This window comes from Xenopus tropicalis, chromosome 1 (genome assembly GCF_000004195.4).
Source record: "Xenopus tropicalis strain Nigerian chromosome 1, UCB_Xtro_10.0, whole genome shotgun sequence".
NCBI lineage: Eukaryota > Metazoa > Chordata > Amphibia > Anura > Pipidae > Xenopus > Xenopus tropicalis.
Window position 1 is genome coordinate 1,557,068 of NC_030677.2, and position 23,111 is coordinate 1,580,178.

The 23,111-nt window shown below is 43.1% G+C and overlaps 1 protein-coding gene across 1 annotated transcript; it reads right to left on the minus strand.

The window, feature by feature from the left end:
- Positions 1–3,075: 3,075 nt before the first annotated feature.
- On the minus strand, positions 3,076–19,550 carry xv2r1 (pheromone receptor-like). The gene is made up of 6 exons (XM_018089656.1): positions 19,300–19,550; positions 15,410–15,701; positions 11,557–12,357; positions 10,940–11,164; positions 7,770–7,893; positions 3,076–3,974 (listed from the first exon to the last, which is right to left on the minus strand). Exons 1-6 carry the CDS (start codon positions 19,548–19,550, stop codon positions 3,076–3,078), a joined length of 2,592 nt encoding a protein of 863 aa, XP_017945145.1.
- Between the last annotated feature and the right edge of the window lie 3,561 nt (positions 19,551–23,111).

Sequence of the window (23,111 nt, forward strand, 5' to 3'; positions counted from 1 at the left end):
CTGAGAAAGGAGCTGACATGGAGGACAGCATGCAGAGGAAGTGCTGGGAGAGGAGTTGTCAGGAAGGAAGGCCTGCAGAGGGAGTGCTGGGAGAGGAGTTCACAGGAAGGAAGGCCTGCAGAGGAAGAGCTGGGAGAGGAGTTGAAAAGAAGGAAGGCTTGCAGAGGGAGTTCTGGGAAAGGAGCTGACATGGAGGAAAGCCTGCAGAGGAAGTGCTGGGAGAGGAGTTGATAGGAAGGAAGGCCTGCAGAGGGAGTGCTGAGAGAGGATCTGATAGGAAGGAAAGCCTGCAGAGGAAGTGCTGGGAGAGGAGTTGATAGGAAGGAAAGCCTGCAGATGAAGTGCTGGGAGATGAACTGACAGGAAGAAAGGCCTGCAAAGGAAGTGCTGGGAGAGTAGCTGACAGGAAGGAAGGCCTGCAGAGGAAGTGCTGAGAGAGGAACTGACAGGAAGGAAGGCCTGCAGAGGAAGTGCTGGGAGAGGAGTTGATAGGGAGGAAGGCCTGCAGAGGAAGTGCTGGGAGAAAAGCTGACATGAAGGAAGGCCTGCAGAGAAAGTACTGGTAGAGGATCTGATAGGAAGGAAGGCCTGAAGAGGAAATGCTGGGAAAGGAACTGACAAGAAGGAAGGCCTGCAGAGGAAGTGCTGGGAAAGTATCTGACAGGAAGGAAGGCCTGCAGAGGAAGTGCTGGGAGAGGAGCTGATAGGGAAGAAGGCCTGCAGAGGAAGTGCTGGGAGAGGAGCTGACATGAAGGAAGGCCTGCAGAGAAAGTACTGGTAGAGGATCTGACAGGAAGGAAGGCCTGCAGAGGGAGTGCTGAGAAAGGAGCTAACAGGAAGGAAGGCCTGCAGAGGGAGTGCTGAGAAAGGAGCTGACATGGAGGAAAGCCTGCAGAGGAAGTGATAGGAAAGGAGCTGACATGAAGAAAGGCCTGCAGAGGAAGTGCTGGGAGAGGAACTGACAGGAAGGAAGGCCTGCAGAGATAGTGCTGGGAGATGAGCTGACAGGCAAGAAGAAAGGCCTGCAGAGGTAGTACTGGGAGAGGAGCTGACAGGCAGGAAGGAAGGCCTGCAGAGATAGTGCTGGGAGAGGAGCTGACAGGCAGGAAGGAAGGCCTGCAAAGGAAGTGCTGGGAGAGGATCTGACAGGAAGGAAGGCCTGCAGAGGGAGTGCTGAGAAAGGAGCTGACAGGAAGGAAGGCCTGCAGAGGGAGTGCTGAGAAAGGAGCTGACATGGAGGAAAGCATGCAGAGGAAGTGCTGGGAGAGGAGTTGTCAGGAAGGAAGGCCTGCAGAGGAAGAGCTGGGAGAGGAGTTGAAAAGAAGAAAGGCTTGCAGAGGGAATGCTGGGAAAGGAGCTGACATGGAGGAAAGCCTGCAGAGGAAGTGCTGGGAGAGGAGTTGATAGGAAGGAAGGCCTGCAGAGGGAGTGCTGAGAGAGGATCTGATAGGAAGGAAAGCCTGCAGAGGAAGTGCTGGGAGAGGAGCTGACAGGAAGGAAGGCATGCAGATGAAGTGCTGGGAGATGAACTGACAGGAAGAAAGGCCTGCAGAGGAAGTGCTGGGAGAGTAGCTGACAGGAAGGAAGGCCTGCAGAGGAAGTGCTGAGAGAGGAACTGACAGGAAGGAAGGCCTGCAGAGGAAGTGCTGGGAGAGGATCTGGCAGGAAGGAAGGCCTTAAGAGGAAATGCTGGGAAAGGAACTGACAGGGAGGAAGGCCTGCAGAGGAAGTACTGGGAGAGGAACTGACAGGAAGGAAAGCCTACAGAGGAAGTACTGGGAGAGGAACTGAGAGGAAGGAAGGCCTGCAGAGGTAGTGCTGGGAGAGGAGCTGACAGGAAGGAAGTCCTGCATAGGTAGTGCTGGGTGAGGAACTGACAGGAAGGAAGGCCTGTATAGGTAGTGCTGGGAGAGGAGCTGACAGGAAGGAAGGCCTGCATAGGTAGTGCTGGGAGAGAAACTGACATGAAGGAAGGCCTGCAGAGGTCGTGCTGGAGAGGAGCTGACAGGAAGGAAGTCCTGCATAGGTAGTGCTGGGAGAGGAACTGACAGGAAGGAAGGCCTGTATAGGTAGTGCTGGGAGAGGAGCTGACAGGAAGGAAGGCCTGCATAGGTAGTGCTGGGAGAGGAACTGACAGGAAGGAAGGCCTGCAGAGGTAGTACTGGGAGAGGATCTGACAGGAAGGAAGGCCTGCAGAGGTAGTACTGGGAGAGGAACTGACAGGAAGGAAGGCCTGCAGAGGTATTGCTGGGAGAGGAGCTGACAGGAAGGAAGGCCTGCAGAGGTAGAGCTGGGAGAGAAGGTGTCAGGAAGGAAGGCCTGTAGAGGATGTGCTGGGAGAGGAACTGACAGGAAGGAAGGCCTGTAGAGGATGTGCTGGGAGAGGAACTGACAGGAAGGAAGGCCTGCAGAGGAAGTGCTGGGAGAGGAACTGACAGGAAGGAAGGCCTGCATAGGTAGTGCTGGGAGAGGAGCTGACAGGAAGGAAGGCCTGCATAGGTAGTGCTGAGAGAGGAACTGACAGGAAGGAAGGCCTGCATAGGTAGTGCTGGGAGAGGAGCTGACAGGAAGGAAGGCCTGCAGAGAAAGTGCTGGGAGAGGAGCTGACAGGAAGGAAGGCCTGCAGAGGAAGTACTGGGAGAAGAGCTCACAGGAAGGAAGGCCTGCAGAGGAAGTGCTGGGAGAGGAGCTGACAGGAAGGAAGGCCTGCAGAGAAAGTGCTGGGAGAGGAGCTGACAGGAAGGAAGGCCTGCAGAGGAAGTGCTGGGAGAGGAGCTGACAGGAAGGAAGGCCTGCAGAGGGAGTGCTGGGAGAGAAGCAGTAAAACTTAAAAACCACATTAAAAAAATATCCCAAACTCAACTCAAAATTTCAGTTAAAAAAAAAATCACATTTTTATTAAAATATCAATATTAATAGCATACAGACCGTACAAAATGCCACCTTACATGTTTTGTAATATTCAATATATTTTACAGCTTTTTCATGGCATTTAAAATGTATATGCATATTAACTACATAGTGCGTACTCCAAAAGATGCAAAACTTGTAATGGTGTTTGTAATATTATTTCTATTAGTTTCTAAGCAAACTAGTTTTTATATTGAGTTCTGGCCTGAGTAGTATTGTGTAACATTTGGGCAGAAATATAGAGGCTAAAAGGCCCGCGCTTGAGGTGAGTATGGCAAATATCTCCACACACACAGTGTTTTTGCCTTTGGTGCTCAGATAGGCCGGGATCATTGTGATCCAAACACTGCAGAAGAGCAGCATGCTGAAAGTGATGTACTTGGCCTCATTAAAACTGTCCGGTAAGCTCCGAGCTAAAAATGCTAAAACAAAACTAACAGCTGCCAGAAGCCCCATATACCCAATAACTGAGTAAAAGCCAATAGCTGAGCCCTCATTGCACTGAATGATGATGGTTCCAGGGGAAGTGTGAATGTCCAGTTCCTGAAAGGGAGGAGAAATGGCCAACCAAGTCATGCAGATGATTATTTGAATGGATGAGCAGAACAAGACTACAGAATTGGACAGTTTGACTCCCAGCCATTTTCTCCATGAGCTCCCTGGCTTGGTGGCTTTGAAAGCAACACAAACCATGATAGTCTTGGCCAGGAGAGAAGAGACAGCTATGGAGAAGGTGATTCCAAAAGTGATGATGCGCAGCATGCAGGTTATATCCACAGGGCGACCGAGGAACAGAAACACACTGAGGAAGCTCAGCTTGATGGAGACAAGGAGGAGGAAGCTCAGGCTCCGGTTGTTGGCTCTCACTATGGGGGTATCCTGGTATTTAATGAACACTCCCAATATAACCTCAGTTATAAGGAAAAATAGAACTGAGATGAATAAACAAATGACAGAAATTACATCATCACTGTATGAAAGAAATTCTTCCATCTTTGCAATACATTGACTTTTCTCCTCATTAGGCCATTCCACATCTGGACATCGGATACAGCTCTCACTGTCTGTAAAGGCGGAAAGAAATCATGGTGAAATGTCAGATAATATAGAGGACTTCTAAACTTCAAAAACATTATTAAACATTCAATTAAACTATAGGGCTAATTTATTTATGGGTAGGCCAATAGCTGAAATTGTGCAAAATGCTTGCCTTGCACAAACACAAAACACTGGTGCCTATCAAAGCAATAAATACGGGTCTCTGGATGTGCCTCACAGATACAGGTGCTCCCTGTGCAAGTTGGGTGTACATGATACATATACTGTATGAGGACACCCATGGGCTGCCTACATATATACCCCTATATGCCAGGTGCCAGTTCTGAGGAATATTGTTGTCCTTAACTCAATAAAGGTTGATTGATGTATATGTGGACCCTGGCCCTTTCACCATTTAATTTCTTTCTGGGTTGCTTACCTAGTCCCCCTCCCTATAGTTTTACTTTAGAAAGTGTCTCTAAAATTCCGATATTAAAGGAAAATTACTTTGATTAACATATGCTAATTTCTTTTTTAAGGTACGCTCTGTAGCAGGAACATATTACCTTGTACTTAATGGGAACTACTGTAAAACAATCTCGTTGGGTTTATTTAATATTGGAATGTTTTGTAGTAGCCTTTGGGTATCGTAATTCAAATTTCAGACAAAATATTCCAGATAACAAACCCAGATCACCATGCTCTGAATCTAAACCCTCACTTTTATTATTTTGATTTAATAGGGAAGATGTACACCAAAGCTTTGATAAATGCCTCCCCCATAGTCACCCTTTTTTTATATGCTTTTTTTCGGTGCAACTGCAAATTTTTTGCTCCAAATGTTTGCTGCAGTTTTGCAAAAAAATTTGGCAATGGCAAAATTTGGAATTTGGCTGTGAATCCTTGCCTGGTGAAAGAATTGCTCATTACTAATGTACTTTGTACAATAACAACATGCATAAATGCTATGGGGCAGATTTATGAAAATGTGAGTTTAGGGGGCACATTTACTAACCCACGAACGGGTCGAAATGAGTCCGATAGCGTTTTTTTCGTAAAGATCGGTATTTTGCGATTTTTTCGTATTTTTGCGATTTTTTCGGCGTCTTTACGAATTTTTCGTTACCAATACGATTTTTGCGTAAAAACGCGAGTATATCGTAGCCATTACGAAAGTTGCGTAAAATCTTGCGATTTTTCGTAGCGTTAAAACTTGCGCAAAAAGTTGCGCTTTTTTCGTAGCGTTAAAACTTACGCGAAACTTCGCACCTTTTAAGTTTTAACGCTACGAAAAAGGCGCAACTTTTCGCGTAAGTTTTAACGCTACGGAAAAAGCGCAAGATTTTACGTAACTTTCGTAAAGGCTACGAAAAACTCGCGTTTTTACGCAAAAATCGTATTGGTAACGAAAAATTCGTAAAGACGCCGAAAAAATCGCAAAACATACGAAAAAGTCGCAAAATGTTCGTTTTCAAGTCGGAACTTTTTCAATTCGGGTCGGATTCGTGGGTTAGTAAATCAGCCCCTAGATCTTAATACATAAAAACTCCCCTATGTTCTATTCATTCCTATGGGTTTTTGAGAAGCGTATTTTTCAATGGATGGAAGTTGGAACTCACCATTTGTTAAATATGCTTCTAAAAATCCCGTAGGAATGAATAGAACGTAGGTGAGTTTTTATGTATTAAGATCTAAACTCACATTTTCATAAATCTGCCCCTAAAGGAAAGGATATTGCCTCTAGATGAGGAAACCTCATACTGGTAGGTGGAAGAAAAATCATCCTGTGTGCATTACTCTGCCTATATTGGTGAGAGTACAAGAAAGCAGAGACAAGAATAATACAGGAGGTAAAAGCCTGATTATTTTATAAGCCTGTGTGCAGCAGATGCAGCCACTGAGGGGCAGGTTTATTAACATTCTAATTCTAAAAGTTTTTGAAACTAAACTTATTTTCACTAAAACCATGAATTTCTAGTCATTTATTAAGAGATCTGAACTGAAAACAAACAAATTAAAATGTTGAATGAAAATCAGAAAATTTTCATGGTTTTATGTTGAATCTTCATGGAAAATAGAAAAGAACCCAAAAACCTCTAAAACCACAAATGAAATAAAGATTGTTACAATATGACAGCTCCCATTGACTTCTACACGACCGCTACAGATTTTAGTTGGCAAAGTTTTGTATTAGTGTTTTTTGTGTTTTATACTCTTAATAAATCGTGAAAAATTCATAATTCTTTTTACATGAAAAATTTGAGTTTAAGCACAACAAAAACACAAATTGTGAAAAAAAATTAAATACAAACATTAAGTAAATGCCCCTTAGATTAATCCATTAGAATTACATTTGAGTTTAAGACACAAGCAGTTTTGCAGACGCACTTTTCCAGATTTTTAATAAATTACAAATCACACAGATTGCCTGTAACTCAATGGTTGGGGCATTAGGGCCAATAGGTTGGTACTGGCAGCAAATATAAGATAAAGGATCACCTGATACATAATTTTGCACATCTATTAAGGGGACAGTCCCAATCAAACCCAGAGTGACTGCAGGTACCCAATAACTACTAAGGAATAAGGAATGTCCAGTTTTTGATACCAATCAGTGACTATCAGTATTAACTGGCAAAAAACCATATTAAATCATTGTTTTCCATTTTCGTGGCAAAGTCTGGGTAGGTGCTGATCCCTGGTACAGAGCGGTTCAGTAGTTGAAGGTTTCTGGTCAGTACATGCATGGTAGGGAAGTTGTTTCCCATGAAAATCACCTTAACAGACAGGTTAAATGGTAAATATTTTGGGGGAATCATCTACATTTTAAAAAATATATATATATATTCTTCATTTTTAAAATAAATTATGTAACCCTATTTTGGCTACTGTACTTTTAACACGCAATTTCCTGCATGTGGCGCTACAGGACTCCCAGTACCTTGCCCCTCCCTTGGGGTAGCTGCTTACCAGGCAGTTGAGGATCCTCAGTATATGAACAGCCAAGACACCGGTTAAAATGGTGAACCAGATGAACTTGTTTATTGATGCAGGCAGAACACTTCAGAGGATGTCACACAGACGGCTCACACTCTCTCTTTGGGCCGCCCCCGGTACTCCCGCCTGATGATCCCACCTAGGAACTCACCCCGGTCCACGCGTAGGGTCCCTTCACTGGGAACACTCCCAGGTGCTGACTTGGCTCCCCTTACTACACACTACAGGTCCTGAACTCCAGCCATGAATGCTGGGGGGTCTTAACCTCTCTTCCCTGTTGTGGCTATCTCTGCCCGTTCTCTCTAGCCTGCCTGTCACTCCTAGAGTGACCTATTACAGAATCTCTCTGATCTCTCAAGCCTGTAGATAACCTCTTACGAGGGGGGTCCCAGGACTAAGACCGTCACATCCCTTTTTATATTGCAGTACACTGCCACCTAGTGGTTGCTGCTGAATAACAGGAAAACTCCCTTTTCACACATAAACATCTAGGACCACCTTTAGGTGTCCAAATTCATAAGGCCACCCTCTGGTGCCTGTCTAAAGGGAAACCAACTAAAGGGGCCCAATTCCTTGGGGTCCCTACATTTACAAACAAACTAATCATAAATATGGCACTGATGGGTAGTAGTTATCTAACATTGACTAAAGAATTCAGTAATCGCCTATTTACTGATAAAAGTTTGGGCCACATTAAGGTTTTGAAGGGAAAGAAACTTCTTGCCATTTCTCTCTACCACTCTCTCTGTGTTCTGGATTTTAATCATTTCATAGATTTTCAAGCTATAATACTTGATGCATTTTCAAAAACCATGCATTTGTACCAGTTGTATTGGAGATCTCTCCCTCAGAACACGGGACACAGTCATAACAGCAGGACTGGGCTCCGGGCTTTGGTGCCTTCCTGAAGCCAGGGAGACAGTTGTCTGAACATTGAGCTCTTGGGATCTAAAAAAGAGAGACTGTTCAAAGATTGGGAACTTCTGGAACATGGTGGAAAGATTCATGAACCACAGGTTGAATTTAAATATAAAGTTATCTCCTAGTTTCACTCTATTACACATAAAAAAAGAGGAGGAGTTACCAAGCATGTTACCAGTCTCCTTAACACAAAAAAATGAATCAATTATAATTTTATTTATGGCTGCCTCTAAAATAGCATTATTTTATTATTGGCTAAAAGAGGAAACCCCTCCTATAACAGAAATTATTTCTTATCTTTATCAGCTGAGCCGGCAAGGGGCCATCAAAGCAAAAACAAGCAAAGCTAAATCTGGAAACCCTTTTAAAAATACATGGTCATTTTGCTTTAATGTTATTGATACAAGAAATAAGGATCAGATTTATAAAATGTTGTATACTGTATAAAGATTTATTTCAATAATCTATGAGCATATCATTTCTAAGCAAAATTAACCTCGATTAAACTTTTCTTTCGTTAGTTTATCCACTGGGCATAGTTAATTTGTTTGTTGTATTTTGTTTCTCTGTAAGCATTCTATTTTCTTCATATCTTGTATTTTTGATGGACAAACTGTTGAATGTGATTTTTGTTCTATAACCTACATTAGAAACTGCATGTTGTCTAGTAGGAGGACATGCAAGAATATATACAGTATATATATTTATACATATATGTGGGGCCACAAAAAGTTTTGCCCTCTGGAACATAATCAATGCAGTCTGCAAACCAAATGGAATACTCCTGTATTGATTGAAAAAGGACATTCTGAGTGGAGTTTGCAGTTTGTTCCATTGCTACCTTGGTCAGGGGTATTAGCCAGTACCATTTTGTGAGGTCCAAGGTGGTGATAAAATGAGTGGGATCTAACCTTTCCCAACCCTGGGAATAAGGTAGGCATCAAATTTGGATACTTTATTGAGTTTCTGGAAGTCATTGCAGAATGGGCAAAGTACAGTTGGGCTTAGGAACCAGCATGAAGGGACTCAACTATTGACTTTCCTGCAAGCCTATAGGCCTTAAACATACACACCCTCTGAAATAATATCATGCTCTACAACATTTGTGTCCCCAGGCAAATCAGAAAAAAAATCACTCCTCCACTCGCCGGGTCTGGTTATTTAATGTTGTTGCTACCAGAACACTGTCAGCACCAACCTGAGGCCCAGGTTTCACACTAGCCAGAGTAGACATTGGGTAACTATCCTTCCACAAATTTATATGGTAGATTTGGTAAAACTTTCTCTTACGAGGTTGGTGAGCCTTATAGAGCACCTCCCCAACTTTGTCTACAAATGGTACCTGCCACCTGGCCAAAAACTCTCTATGGTGGAGATAAGTCCTGCCACTATGTCCCCCACAAGGAAGTGCCTCATCTTAGATGACCAGTTGTATAACCAGCATTGAGCTTCTTGGGCACTCAGCAAATGTTCCTTAACCAGTAGCATCACCCCTGAAATAATTTCCATTATTTGGTAGACATTCTCCAAAACACTTTTGTGGGGAGTAACTTCACTCTCCCAAGCCTTCTTTATGATATCATACGTTACCCAGGACCTGTGCTTGTATAGATCCCCAAATGAGGAGACCTGTGGATGCCTGAGGCACCTCCAAAGTGGCAAATAATAGTGCAGGCAATAAACAATCCCAGTCTTAACCATGTTTTTGAACCGCTTGCTTAAGCATGGTTTTTGGTGTCTAATTAGAGTGAGCAGTGCCAAAGACTCCCCTTGACATACATCCAGCCAAGGAGCAAACTGCTGTACTGCCACAGCCAACAACTTTGCTTGGGTTTTAGTAGTCTCTTGCAAGGCAGTTGCTTGTACTGTATCCTGGCTTTTGCAAAGCAAGTAGCTGGGCACATGTAGATTGCTGTTGAGCTGCCATGGTGGATATTGTTCCCTATATAGCTCAGCCTGCAGCCTTGTGCCTTTATATGGGCACAGAACCCCTCAGTGACTGCTAATATCCTTATCATTTACAGTAGGGGGTACATTATCCCTTATAATACATGAGTGATACTCAGAGTTCCCTGTATAACTCAGCCTGCAGCCTTGTGCCTTTATATGGGCACAGAGCCCCTCAGTGACTGCTAATATCCTTATCATTTACAGTAGGGGGTACATTATCCCTTATAATACATGAGTGATACTCAGAGTTCCCTGTATAACTCAGCCTGCAGCCTTGTGCCTTTATATGGGGGGCACAGAACCCCTCAGTGGCTGCTAATATCCTTATCATTTACAGTAGGGGGTATATTATCCATTATAATACATGAGTGATACTCAGAGTTCCCTGTATAACTCAGCCTGCAGCCTTGTGCCTTTATATGGGGGGCACAGAACCCCTCAGTGAATGCTAATATCCTTATCATTTACAGTAGGGGGTACATTATCCCTTATAATACATGAGTGATACTCAGAGTTCCCTGTATAACTCAGCCTGCAGCCTTGTGCCTTTATATGGGCACAGAACCCCTCAGTGACTGCTAATATCCTTATCATTTACAGTAGGGGGTACATTATCCCTTATAATACATGAGTGATACTCAGAGTTCCCTGTATAACTCAGCCTGCAGCCTTGTGCCTTTATATGGGGGGCACAGAACCCCTCAGTGACTGCTAATATCCTTATCATTTACAGTAGGGGGTACATTATCCCTTATAATACATGAGTGATATTCTGGTTTTTTTTATTAATTTTGAGCAAGTTGCAGGATTTCACAGACTGGATAATAACATTTCCAGTGTATGCAGCATCATTAAAGGCATTAGCATTATTGTTAGTGCAGATGCACCCTGCTAGGGGAACCCTGGAATTAATGGCAGGTTCCAGCTTCCAGTAATGAGAGGATTCTCTGGTGCCCATTTGTATAAATGCATTCAGGTATCTGGTATCTGCCTGCAAGGGGCAATTCAGTCTCACCTTTGTATCTATTCTTGCTCTTGGCAACTGTGCTTGTATTCATAAATGAGCCCTCATATCTTTTATATTATTATAGAAAAAATAAAGTGTTAAATAAAATATTCTCACTTCATTGGTATTTGTCTTCCATTCTATAAATGATATGATGTTCAGCTGCTGATCTGGTGATTCCCATGGTAAGAATTCACCAATGGGCTCTTGGTTTAGGTAACCCTCAGCTGATATAATGTAGTTATAGATCCGTAACCCAGAGATGTACTCCCCATGTTCATCAAACAGGAAGGTTGGTCCAGTTTGGGTGCTGTATTGGTGTTTCTTTAAATAACGGTGCAACTCCTATATAAAGAATATACTTATTTAAATCACAATTCATTTGAACACTGCTGACCTGTTAGATATATGAATAAGTTAATACATTAATTCTCACAAATTAAATGATATTATGCTTCCAGCACATATTATAATATTAGGGGAGTCAGATAATCCCTCTTTGATCTATTGCTAATTTCGAGAGTTGGGCAATTTTTGTATTCTGAATAGTCATTGCTTTACACATTGGAGCAGCCTCTGTTTGCTGTGCATGAACAATAGTTTCCACCCATTACACTTTATTCTGCAGCATCTGTGCCGCCCCTACAGTCATTTTGATGATACAGAAGGTGTTCATGGGGCCGTGTTATAGGTTCTTAAATCACAGGGCAGTTTTCTCAATTCTTGATAATTACCTGGTACTTATAGGGATACTGTATGAAATCCTTGATAAACAACATCTCATGAAGTGCCTGAGACATTATATCAACTGCCAGATGCACTCGGGGGGAATTGGTTCCAATGAAATAGTAAAGTTCTGTAATACGCTCCTGCCCAGTGCAGTTACAGAGAGTGTTTCCATAAATATATTTATACAATTCATTCTTATTTTTGTCTTTTGATAAACACGAATGAAACATTAGGAAGATATCTTCAATTAACTCATCCTCTGGGAATTTTGATGGATGTAAATCCTCTAAAAATCTGCTCATTTCAGGAGTCCCGAGATCGTAATGGTAACGTGGCACAAACACCAAACTGTAATTAAATATGTCCACGGCGTATCCAACAACAATGTTGTTATTCCCCCAATTAGATGAAAGGATCAAAGTTTTTTCTTGTAGCACATTGTTTAAAATTGGCAACTGTATCACAAACGTTGTAGAAGCTGTTCCACTAATTATAATGACACCGGTAGAGGATCCCTGAATTATGATTCCATATTGATTTGGTTTCATTGTATGTTCTTTATTGGTATTAATCTTTATTGTAAACTCAATGCAGACGCCTTCCCTGGAGAGATATTTGGCCAAACTGTGATGTTCTCTCTCCCCACTGATATCATCAGATGTAATTATTCCAACCCAGGTCCAGCCAAAATGGCTCAGTAATTTGCCCAAAGCAAAATAATTGGCTTCATCACTTTGTACTGTGCGGAAAAAGTATGGGAAGGTGACTCTATCACTGAGCAATGGGTCTGTTGCTCCGTAACTGATCTGTAGATATGGAGAGATGATAAAGCTCTGAAAAAACTAAACATAACAGGTAACATTTGTCAATATAAACTTATTTACTTAGACAAATATTTTCCTGAATAAACTGAAAATATTCATTTTGCCTTTATTGTAATCCAATGTGGCTTGTAAATGTTTCTCTTATATCAACATAAATGAACCAATGACTACCCCTGTAGGGACAATCTTCCCTTCATCCCAAGTTCTGCTCATTATAACATAGATTTCAGGGTTACCCGGGGTAGTTACGTTCAGCCATTGAACAAACCATTGAAGTATTTGGGGAATTTTTAAAAATAAATTAGACTAATAAATTTAATCTGGCCCATTATACCTTTCACACCTTTCAACAGTTAGAAGAAAGGGAGACAATGACTGCTCCTCAGATTCCAACAGGTTTTCCAATTTGTGTAAAGAAACCAATAAGACAGTACATTTAGAATATCTTTGAATTGTAGGTGTAATATACTGTTAAATAGGAAGTGGAGTATTAGAAAATGAAGAGAATCTGGGTATTTGCTGGGTGCTAGGGTTCATTATATGGTGGAACAAGTAAACAGACACAGATTAATGGGGTGGGAGAGGAAAGACATTGCAAACATGGTACCAATGATAAAGTTAAAGGACAGTGTGAACTGCTGAAGGGAGGATTTCATAGGTAATGGGAGAAGTTTTTCATTCCATGTGTTATATGTAAAATATGGATTATTATAAAAAAAAATCATTAATAATCCATAATGATATCATATAATAATTTACTGGAAGATTGATGAAGGGAGAGTACTCTCAAAATCTACAAGTGAACATGAGTATTAATACAGGAAGAGTCTTTTAATCCTTTAGGCATGAATGGAATATAACAAATGAAGTACAGTTCTTAATTGGCACATAAAATAAGTTATTCTAAGGTGCCCGGCCTATTATCTTACATGACCCGATGTTGGAGGCTTCTGAGGTCTTGATGTTCCTTTTGGGAGTGTCTTCTCTCCCACCCTCTCTCCTCACTAATACAAGTAAGGCTTAACTTTTTACAGGTTTAACATAAATCATATTCCACTTGAAACCCACCCATTTGCCAGTAAGAGATATTATATTGTCAGGGATTGCCTACTATGGACATGGCTATGTATCAGCACAACCTTGTATGTAAGAGGTGTTACTGCACCATAGACTCACTATCTGCCATGTAGCAAAGTCTAACAATAGCCTACAGGGATGCTGATTCTCCTTGTCTATTTCTGTTACGGAAGGCAAATTCCTAGGCAAATGTACTGAACTCGAAGACCCAATCCTGTGGTTTATATAAAAAAACATAAACAATATCTCTAACATAGAATTTCACATATGAAACCTAATACTAACTGGACATACATATAAATATTCATATATAAACGTATGAAAGGATGATTTCAACCTCTATCTTGCAAGGATACCAAAATCATCAGTCTTCCCCAAATGCCACCTGTCACTCCACATTCATTCAGGGTTATATTTAACTTGTCCTTAGCTGTTAGTAGCTAGAGGTTATATGGTTAAGCATGGTTAATGGTTATATAAAGTTAATTAGCGCTCTATAAGCTTTTTGAGATTAATGCATCATTTAAGGATTTGTGCAGTATAATGGGTTTAGGTTTATAGAGAAATGGGGTTGGTTTTATATGGCTAAATGCTCTCTAGCAGGGAAAGTGTACACATCAGTGATGATGGTGCATCTGTTTTTGAGAAGAGGATGACTTGACAGTTGAAAAAATTGTAACTAATCATGATCAATGAGAAACCTGGGCATAGCAGGGGAAAACAGAGTGGATGGCAATTAGTACAAAAATAATATTAATGCTTGTTATGCAATATTACAACTGTATTGGTAACTTTCTTAGTTGTTATGTCTTTGGGGGTTATTGTGGATAACAGACTGTGCAACTTTAGGCAGTGTCAGCCAGTGTGTATTCACACTAATAAAGATCCTTAGGTGGGAAGTTATTGAGCTGGTGAGAGTGCACAGATATGTAACTAAACTTTTAAGTAGAATGGAACAAATTAAACAATTATGAAATACTAAGCAAATACTATAAATTTGAATTTTTTTCTTGATAAAAGACCAAAACCCTCAAAAATAAATTGGTACCCTCCAAGATATGGAGGGAAGTTAATAAAACTAAAGGGTATTTTGGATTAAAGGGCACATAAAGATGTTTTAATTAAAGATGTGCCACATGTCCATTTGTAACATAACAGAGGGATTAAAGGGGTGGTTCACTTAAGTTAACTTCTAGAATGTTATAGAAAGACCAAAATGCAAATTGTCTCAGAATAGTACTCTTTTCATCGTACTAAACGTTAACTCAAAGGTGAGCAAACCCTTTAATTGAAGTGGACATCTTCATCAGATCATCAACTTGTAGCTTTTAATGCTCCTACTAGTATCTAGCTTGTATTTATTATACTACATACCCTCCCTGTGTGTGTTGTAAGATTGTACAGCACTGTGCATCCAAGTAGCCCTTTATAAATAAAGCTATACATTCATAATACATAAGTATATTGCCTATTAGCGTGTTTAAATTAATAAAGACAACTATACAGCCCCCACTGTGGGCCAGCATTCACCCTGGTACAATGGGAAACAAGTGGCATAGTGGAAAGGAGCGTCTCTAACATGGTAGGGCAATGGATTTGCTATTGCAGAGTTCAAAACAGGCTAAACTGCAATGTAATATCACCTTCTCATTGAGTTCAATGTATTTTGGTGACAATTTGCAGATTTTTTGGCAAAGTAAAAAGGTGCAGTTTCGATCATCACTAATTATCAGTAAGCAAAAAAATGCTGCATTTGGTTGTAACATGTGCCTGTAAGTTTAGCCCATGTGCTGCCAGTATCACTAACACCTCTATCCACTTGTTCTCCACAGAGCAAAACATAAACTTGTTTGGGTCATTTTCTGTGCCATAATGGGGAAAAGAGGTAGGCTGACAACCGATGGTTATCAGACACTTATCTTTAATTTCAGTCCATTTTCTCATATGTATCTCTCACCTGGGAATATCCATAGAGAGTCAGTATCTGGGCTATGGGTACAGTTGTCTCTGAGGTGAGATCCCCAATAAACCCAGCAATGTTTCTCTTTCCCACACAGGAGTAATTGGGAACCGGCTCCCTGGTACCAGATAATATCTGTAATATGCTCCTCACTGCCTTCCGGGGGTCCCCACAGGAATCATATATATGGTACCCCAGGGTCAGGTTGGGTAACCGGGCCGGATCCTTGTTAGTTTGCTCAACGGCATAGCGAAAATCCACCAAGTAGCGGTAACCCTGTTGATTTGGACTGAAATAATAACCTTATATTATTATTATCATTATTTTATAATCATCATTATAGGTTTATAAAGTCTAAAGTGCAATTAAATAATGACATAGTTATGATGGGTTGTAAAAAAACCAAATTCCATCAAGTTCAACCCTCCAATATATATACAAATATTTGGAGATTTTTTGACATTGAGATTATATTATGCTTGTTCAAGAAATCATCCAAACCCCTCTTATAAGCAATAACAAAATCTGCCATTACAACATCCCCCGGCAGGGTATTCCCCAACCCCCTCACTGCCCTCACCGTGAGGAACCCCCTACCCAACATCCCCCGGCAGGGCATTCCCCAACCCCCTCACCGTGAGGAACCCCCTACCCAACATCCCCCGGCAGGGCATTCCCCAACCCCCTCACTGCCCTCACCATGAGGAACCCCCTACCCAACACCCCCCAGCAGGGCATTCCCCAACCCCCTCACTGCCCTCACCATGAGGAACCCCCTACCCAACATCCCCCGGCAGGGCATTCCCCAACCTCCTCACTGCCCTCACTGTGAGGAACCCCCTACCCAATATCCCCCGGCAGGGCATTCCCCAACCTCACTTCCCTCACTATGAGGAACCCCCTACCCAACATCCCCCGGCAGGGCTCCCCAACCTCCTCACTGCCCTCACCATGAGGAACCCCCTAACTAACATCTCCCAGCAGGGCATTCCCCAACCCCCTCACTGCCCTCACCATGAGGAACCCCCTACCCAACATCCCCCGGCAGGGCATTCCCCAACCTCCTCACTGCCCTCACTGTGAGGAACCCCCTACCCAATATCCCCCGGCAGGGCATTCCCCAACCTCACTTCCCTCACTATGAGGAGCCCCCTACCCAACATCCCCCGGCAGGGCTCCCCAACCTCCTCACTGCCCTCACCGTGAGGAACCCCCTAACTAACATCTCCCAGCAGGGCATTCCCCAACCTCACTGCCCTCACCGTGAGGAACCCCCTACCCAACATCCCCCAGCAGGGCATTCCCCAACCTCACTGCCCTAACCGTGAGGAACCCCCTACCCATTATCCCCTGGCAGGGCATTCCCCAACCCCCTCACTGCCTTCACCATGAGGAACCCCCTACCCAACATCCCCCAGCAGGGCATTCCCCAACCTCACTGCCCTCACCATGAGGAACCCCCTACCCAACATCCCCCGGCAGGGCATTCCCCAACCCCCTCACTGCCCTCACCGTGAGGAACCCCCTACCCAACATCCCCCGGCAGGGCATTCCCAAACCCCCTCACTGCCCTCACCGTGAGTAACCCCCTACCCAACATCCCCCGGCAGGGCATTCCCCAACCCCCTCACTGACTTCAACGTGAGGAACCCCCTACCCAACATCCCCCGGCAGGGCATTCCCCAACCCCCTCACTGCCCTCACCGTGAGGAACCCCCTACCCAACATCCCCCGGCAGGGCATTCCCCAACCCCCTCACTGACCTCACCGTGAGGAACCCCCTACCCAACACCCCCCGGCAGGGCATTCCGCAACCTCACTGCCTTCACCATGAGGAACCCCCTACCCAACATCCCCCGGCGGGGCTCCCTAACCTCCTCACTGCCCTCACTGCGAGGAACCCCCTAACTAACATCCCCCAGCAGGGCATTTTCCAACCTCACTGCCCTCACCATGAGGAACCCCCTACCCAACATCCCCTGGCAGGGCATTCCCCAACCCCCTCACTGCCCTCACCATGAGGAACCACTTATGCTGCTTCAAATGAAAGTTTTGTTTCTCTAATTCAGTGATACCCAACCTTTATTACTTGTGAGCAATATTAAAATATAAAAGGAGTTGGAGAGCAATACAAACTCATAGCCTATAGGAGGCTCTGTTTGGCAGTACATCTGGTTTTGATGCAACTAAAGCTTGCCTTCAAGCTGGTAATACAATATAGGAGGCTCTGCTTGGCAGTACATCTGGTTTTGATGCAACTAAAGCTTGCCTTCAAGCTGGTAATACAAAAATAAGAACCTGTTTTGAGGCCACTGGGAGCAACATCCAATGGGTTGGGGAGCAATATGTTGCTCACAAGCTTCTGGTTGGAGACCACTGCTAATCTAAAGAGGGGCTTTCTGGTTTGAGAATCTTTTCTATTGGTATTTTACTGCATTGTCCCAGATGGCATCCATCTGCTTGTGCTAAGCTTACAAGAAGACAGTCCATTATCTAATATGCCTGAAGGCTGTCAGGCATTATATGTAGCTCAAATAATGTAAAATGAAACATCATTAACTATGAGAAATGATCTACTTGAAAGCTTAATCAAATGTGATTGGTTCTGTTCTATGAAAAGATTCCATTGTTGTTCAACAGAATTCAGAAAAAGGTTTGCTTCATTTAACAAACCTTTTAGGAGGGTCAATGTCACCATGGAACCCATTTCTTTATGGAGAATGCTATGGCTTTGTGTGGGGTGAAGCAGGATAAGATACCACTGGTAATGTCCATTGGCAGATGTGTAAGATGTATGAGACTTTTAAACCATCTACTTCTTGTTTTTTAATGATACTGAAGTTTTTCTTTTTTGAAGTTTTTCAAAAACTTGCTTGTGGCAAATTGCAGAAATAGAAGAGTTTTTTTTCAGCTCAAAACCCAGTGTGAGTTAGAGTGGTGAGTTTCCTTGAAGATTGCTGATGTCAAAAGGCACACTAATTTGTGAATAAGGCCATGGTCCAAAATGATCTCTGGAGACCTTTCTAATAAGGATAATGGTGAAATAAATAAACCAAAATATGATTGGATAAACCAACTTCTGATGTAAATGAACTAAAAGTACATTCCTAATGTGCAATGTTCCTAAAGTACATCAAACCTTGAAGACCAGTTGTTTCTAGCACAGAAGCAAAACTTTGTCATCTACTGTATGTACATAGGGTTCCCACCTACCACCATCAAGATATGTCATCAGCCTGGCCAGAGTCATGGAATAAGTGGCCATAGTGACTCGCCACAAATGGGGATAAGGGGACAGGAAGGTGAAGAGGGAGCCCTTGTGATTCACGTTTGTCTGGGCAGTTAGTTTAGAGGCAGCAGTGAGAGAAGATGGTGGCAACAGGCTGCAGCTGGCCAACTGTAATTGTACAAACCTACAAGGGGCAATTGTCCCATTAAAATTCACTGAAATGTTGACTCTCAATGTAACAGTGTAACCTTAAACTTTTGACTTTTATAGTCTGAGACATGGACATGGCAGTTTGGGGCACTGTGGTTATCACCAACTAGGATCGCTAGGTTAAGGCTATTGTTCTGGTGGCATAAGACTGATGGCATAAGGAAGTGCCAGTTTATATTCTATAGTGGTGGACGTTTTTTCGTTATCTAATTTTCTTTTCAAAAATTCCATACTTGAGTAAATCTTATTTTAAAGAGAAAAAAAAGAATGTTCGATATCATCCTTGTCATTGCCTAATATAACTGGGGGGTCAGGCACCGAAAGTTTCTCTGCAGGGGGTTTCCAAAAGTTCCTCTACAGAGAGGCCCCAAAAACTCTCCACTTATGCCACTGTTACTGGTAACTATTACCCCTGTTTTCTTTAGTGCCTTTAAGAGTTGAAACTTACGAAACACAGAGTAATCTAGTGGATTTGCTCCATGGAAATGTAACATTTTTCATATGGAAATGTGAAGTCATCACCCCTCCGATCATGATGTCTCCTTCCTTCATGTATTCATATTCCTTCACTGCTTTAATGATTTGCAGATGGCAGGCAGGATTCAGGGGATGAACCCCAGATCTGTAGGGTCCTACACACAGGATTGCCAGATAGATCAGCACTTTCACAGAAGAACATACAGCAGTGGGTCCCAGCATTGTACCCCCATACAGCCCAATGTACCCCAATATTAAGCATAAGGTCAGAAAGTTTCCCAGCAGCAGTCAGTGGCACAGAGAGACACAGGGGATACAGGGTTGCATGTGTAGAACAGAGTAAGGGGCCCAGCTCATCCAACCCTCATTTTATAGAGAGCAGAGAGAGGATTTGCTCAGTAGAATGAATATAGGCACAGCCACCGGGGAACATTGGCTTTTTCTGCAACTAATAATTGTTTGCTATTTTCTATGCTAATGACAAAAAAATGATTACAGTAGAGATCAAATTTAAATCCTAATGTCTGCTTTGTATAGCCAAAGGGCCTTTTTATCAAGAAGAGATTCTTCAAATTCAGATACAGAAAACATTGAAATAAAGCCCAAATGGAGCGGCCCTCGAACAACGACAAACAACATGGCACCATTTTATATCTGTATTTACTGGCTGATCTTATATAGTCAGTAGCCACTATTAGCAATGGGAAGTATCTGTATATCCCTGGGTTCCCATTCGGTGCAACAGGAGAGGTGCAGGTTGCAGCAGGCAATGATCCGGAGAGCAGAACTGTTATTAGTAGGTGTGACATAATATCAGCCAAACTCCCCTCCCTATACTCCTGCTCAATTTCAGTACATGCAAGAGAAATGCCCTGGATACTTATCCAGACTAACTGTGCCAGGTATTATTCTATACTAGTGTAACACTTTTCTGGTGAGCTCTTCTAGAACTTGAAAACACTACAGAATACACATAGGGCCTGATTCACTAAAGGGCGATAAAAATTATCGCACGCTTTTTCGCGTTAAAAAACGCAAAATAATTTGCGCGCGATTCACCATAGTATTATCGCGTGCGAAAAATCGCCATTTTCGCATGCGGTATTTCTCGCACTAGTTTTACCGTTTTGCGTTAATTTCCGCGCTGAAAAGAATACGATCGCATGATTCACTATAACTTTTGCGCGCTAAATATCGCATTCGGCTATGCGAAAATTAACACCTACTACAGGCAGGCGAAAAATTATACAAAAGTACAGTAAATGATTTTTTGCAATAAAATATGGACTTACAGTGTTATTTATTCAGTCTGTGTTTCCCCCAGAGTGACGCAGCCGCCAGTTTGCAGCGAAATGTTCATTCTTAATACAGTAATTTTCTGCAAGTAATGGCGTGTATGGCTAACATGGCGTGCGTTCATTTGCGCAACTATTTCTATTTGGCTACAAGTGATGAAATGTTTAGCCAGGCATGGATTCGCAGCGAAGTTTTGGACGTGCGTTGAATTTTTTCGCGGCGGATTTTTTCATGCGTTTCGCAAAACAATCCGCCAATGGCAAAACGCATGAAAAAATTCGCTACGCAAAAATTCACCGCACATGCAAAAATTGATACAAGTGTCAAAAAATAATAGTCACAGCAACAATTTTTTTGCCCGCACAACATTTTTGCCGTTTCGTGGATCTTTCTAAAGATTTGCTAATTTTTCACTAAAGAAACCAGAACACATTTGCTCATCACTAGTGGCTACTATTTATAAGCATCTACTATTTATATGATACCATTTATATGTGGCTAATATTTATATGCTGCCATTTATATGCTACCATTTATATGTGGCTAATATTTATATACATCATTTATATGCGGCAACAATTTTTATACACTATTTCTATGCTACCATTCATATGCGGCGATTATTCGCGTAATTTAGCGCATGTACCGGCAAATACCGCATTGAAATAGTCTTTTCGCGAGTTAAATAACGCATGCAATATCGCGCGTAAAAAAGCGCGAGTATGCTTATAGTGAATCGTGCGAAAAATCGCCAAAATTAAGACGCGGTAAAAATTTTAGCGCACAATAAAAATAGCGCACGTTTTATCGCCCTTTAGTGAATCAGGCCCATAGTGTCTACCTGCTGGTGATCAGGCAAACCTGGGAAACCTTGTTCCTGCGCCTAATGGGAGCAAATGAAATGGGTATCTAATAACTTTAGAACAATAGCTGCATGTGGGACCTAAGAGACTAACGAGTAGAGAATTGACAACAGTCCGATGAAACTTCCAACAAATATCTTCTTTGTGGCTCCTGACATCCCTCAGGTACATCTCCACCAGTTACCCTTACCCATTATTTGTGGCTTAAAGTGCAAAGCAGCAATAGAAGATCCCAGACCAGCAGCTATTGGGTCACCAGAAAGGAAAAGGAATATGTCCTCTCTTTAAAGACCACACTTACACTCACCTCCCATAGTTCCAGTTCCATAGTATAAATTACTATACAGGTCATTAATTTTTAACAAAGTAGCTACCTGCAGAGGTAGTGCTGGAAGAGGAACTGACAGGAAGGAAGGCCTGCAGAGGAAGTGCTGGGAGAGGAGCTGACTGGAAGGAAGGCCTGCAGAGGTAGTGCTGGAAGAGGAACTGACAGGAAGGAAGGCCTGCAGAGGAAGTGCTGGGAGAGGAGCTGACAGGAAGGAAGGCCTGCAGAGGTAGTGCTGGAAGAGGAACTGACAGGAAGGAAGGCCTGCAGAGGAAGTGCTGGGAGAGGAGCTGACTGGAAGGAAGGCCTGCAGAGGAATTGCTTGGAAAAGAGCTAAAAGGAAGGAAGGCCTGCAGAGGTAGTGCTGGGAGAGGAGCTGACAGGAAGGAAGGCCTGCAGAGGAAGTGCTGGGAAAAAAGCTGAAAGGAAGAAATGCCTGCAGGGGAAGTGCTGGGAGAGGAGCTGACAGGAAGGAAAGCCTGCAGAGGAAGTGTTGGGAGAAGAGCTGAAAGGAAGGAAAGCCTGCAGAGGAAGTGTTGGGAGAAGAGCTGAAAGGAAGGAAGGCCTGCAGAGGAAGTGTTGGGAGAAGAGATGAAAGGAAGGAAGGCCTGCAGAGGAAGTGCTGGAAGAGGACATGACAAGAAGGAAGGCCTGCCGAGGTAGTGCTGGGAGAGGAGATGACAAGAAGGAAGGCCTGCAGAGCAATTTTTGGGAGAGGAAGTGACAGGAAGGAAGGCCTGCAGAGGAAGTATTGGGAAAGGAGCTGACAGGAAGGGACACCTTCAGAGGTAGTGCTGGGAGAGGAGATGACAGGAAGGAAGGCCTGCAAAGGAAGTGCTCGGAGAGGAATTGACAGAAAGGAAGGCCTGCAGAGGAAGTGCTGGGAAGCGAGCTGAAAAGGAGGAAGGCCTGCAGAGGTAGTGCTGGGAGAGGAGCTGAAAGGAAGGAAGACCTGCAAAGGTAGTGCTGGGAGAGGAACTGACAGAAAGGAAGGCCTTCAGAGGTAGTGCTGGGAGAGAAACTGAAAAGGAAGGAAGGCCTGCAGAGAATGTGTTGGGAGAGGAACTGACAGGAAAGAAGGCCTGAAGAGGAAGTGCTGGGAGAGGAACTGAAAGAAAGGAAGGCCCGCAGAGGAAGTGCTGGGAAGCGAGCTGCAAAAGAGGAAGCCCTGCAGAGGTAGTGCTGGGAGAGGAACTGACAGGAAGGAAGGCCTTCAGAGGTAGTGCTGGGAAAAGAATTGACAGGATGGAAGGCCTTCAGAGGATGTGCTGGGAGAGAAGCTGACAAGAAGGAAGGCCT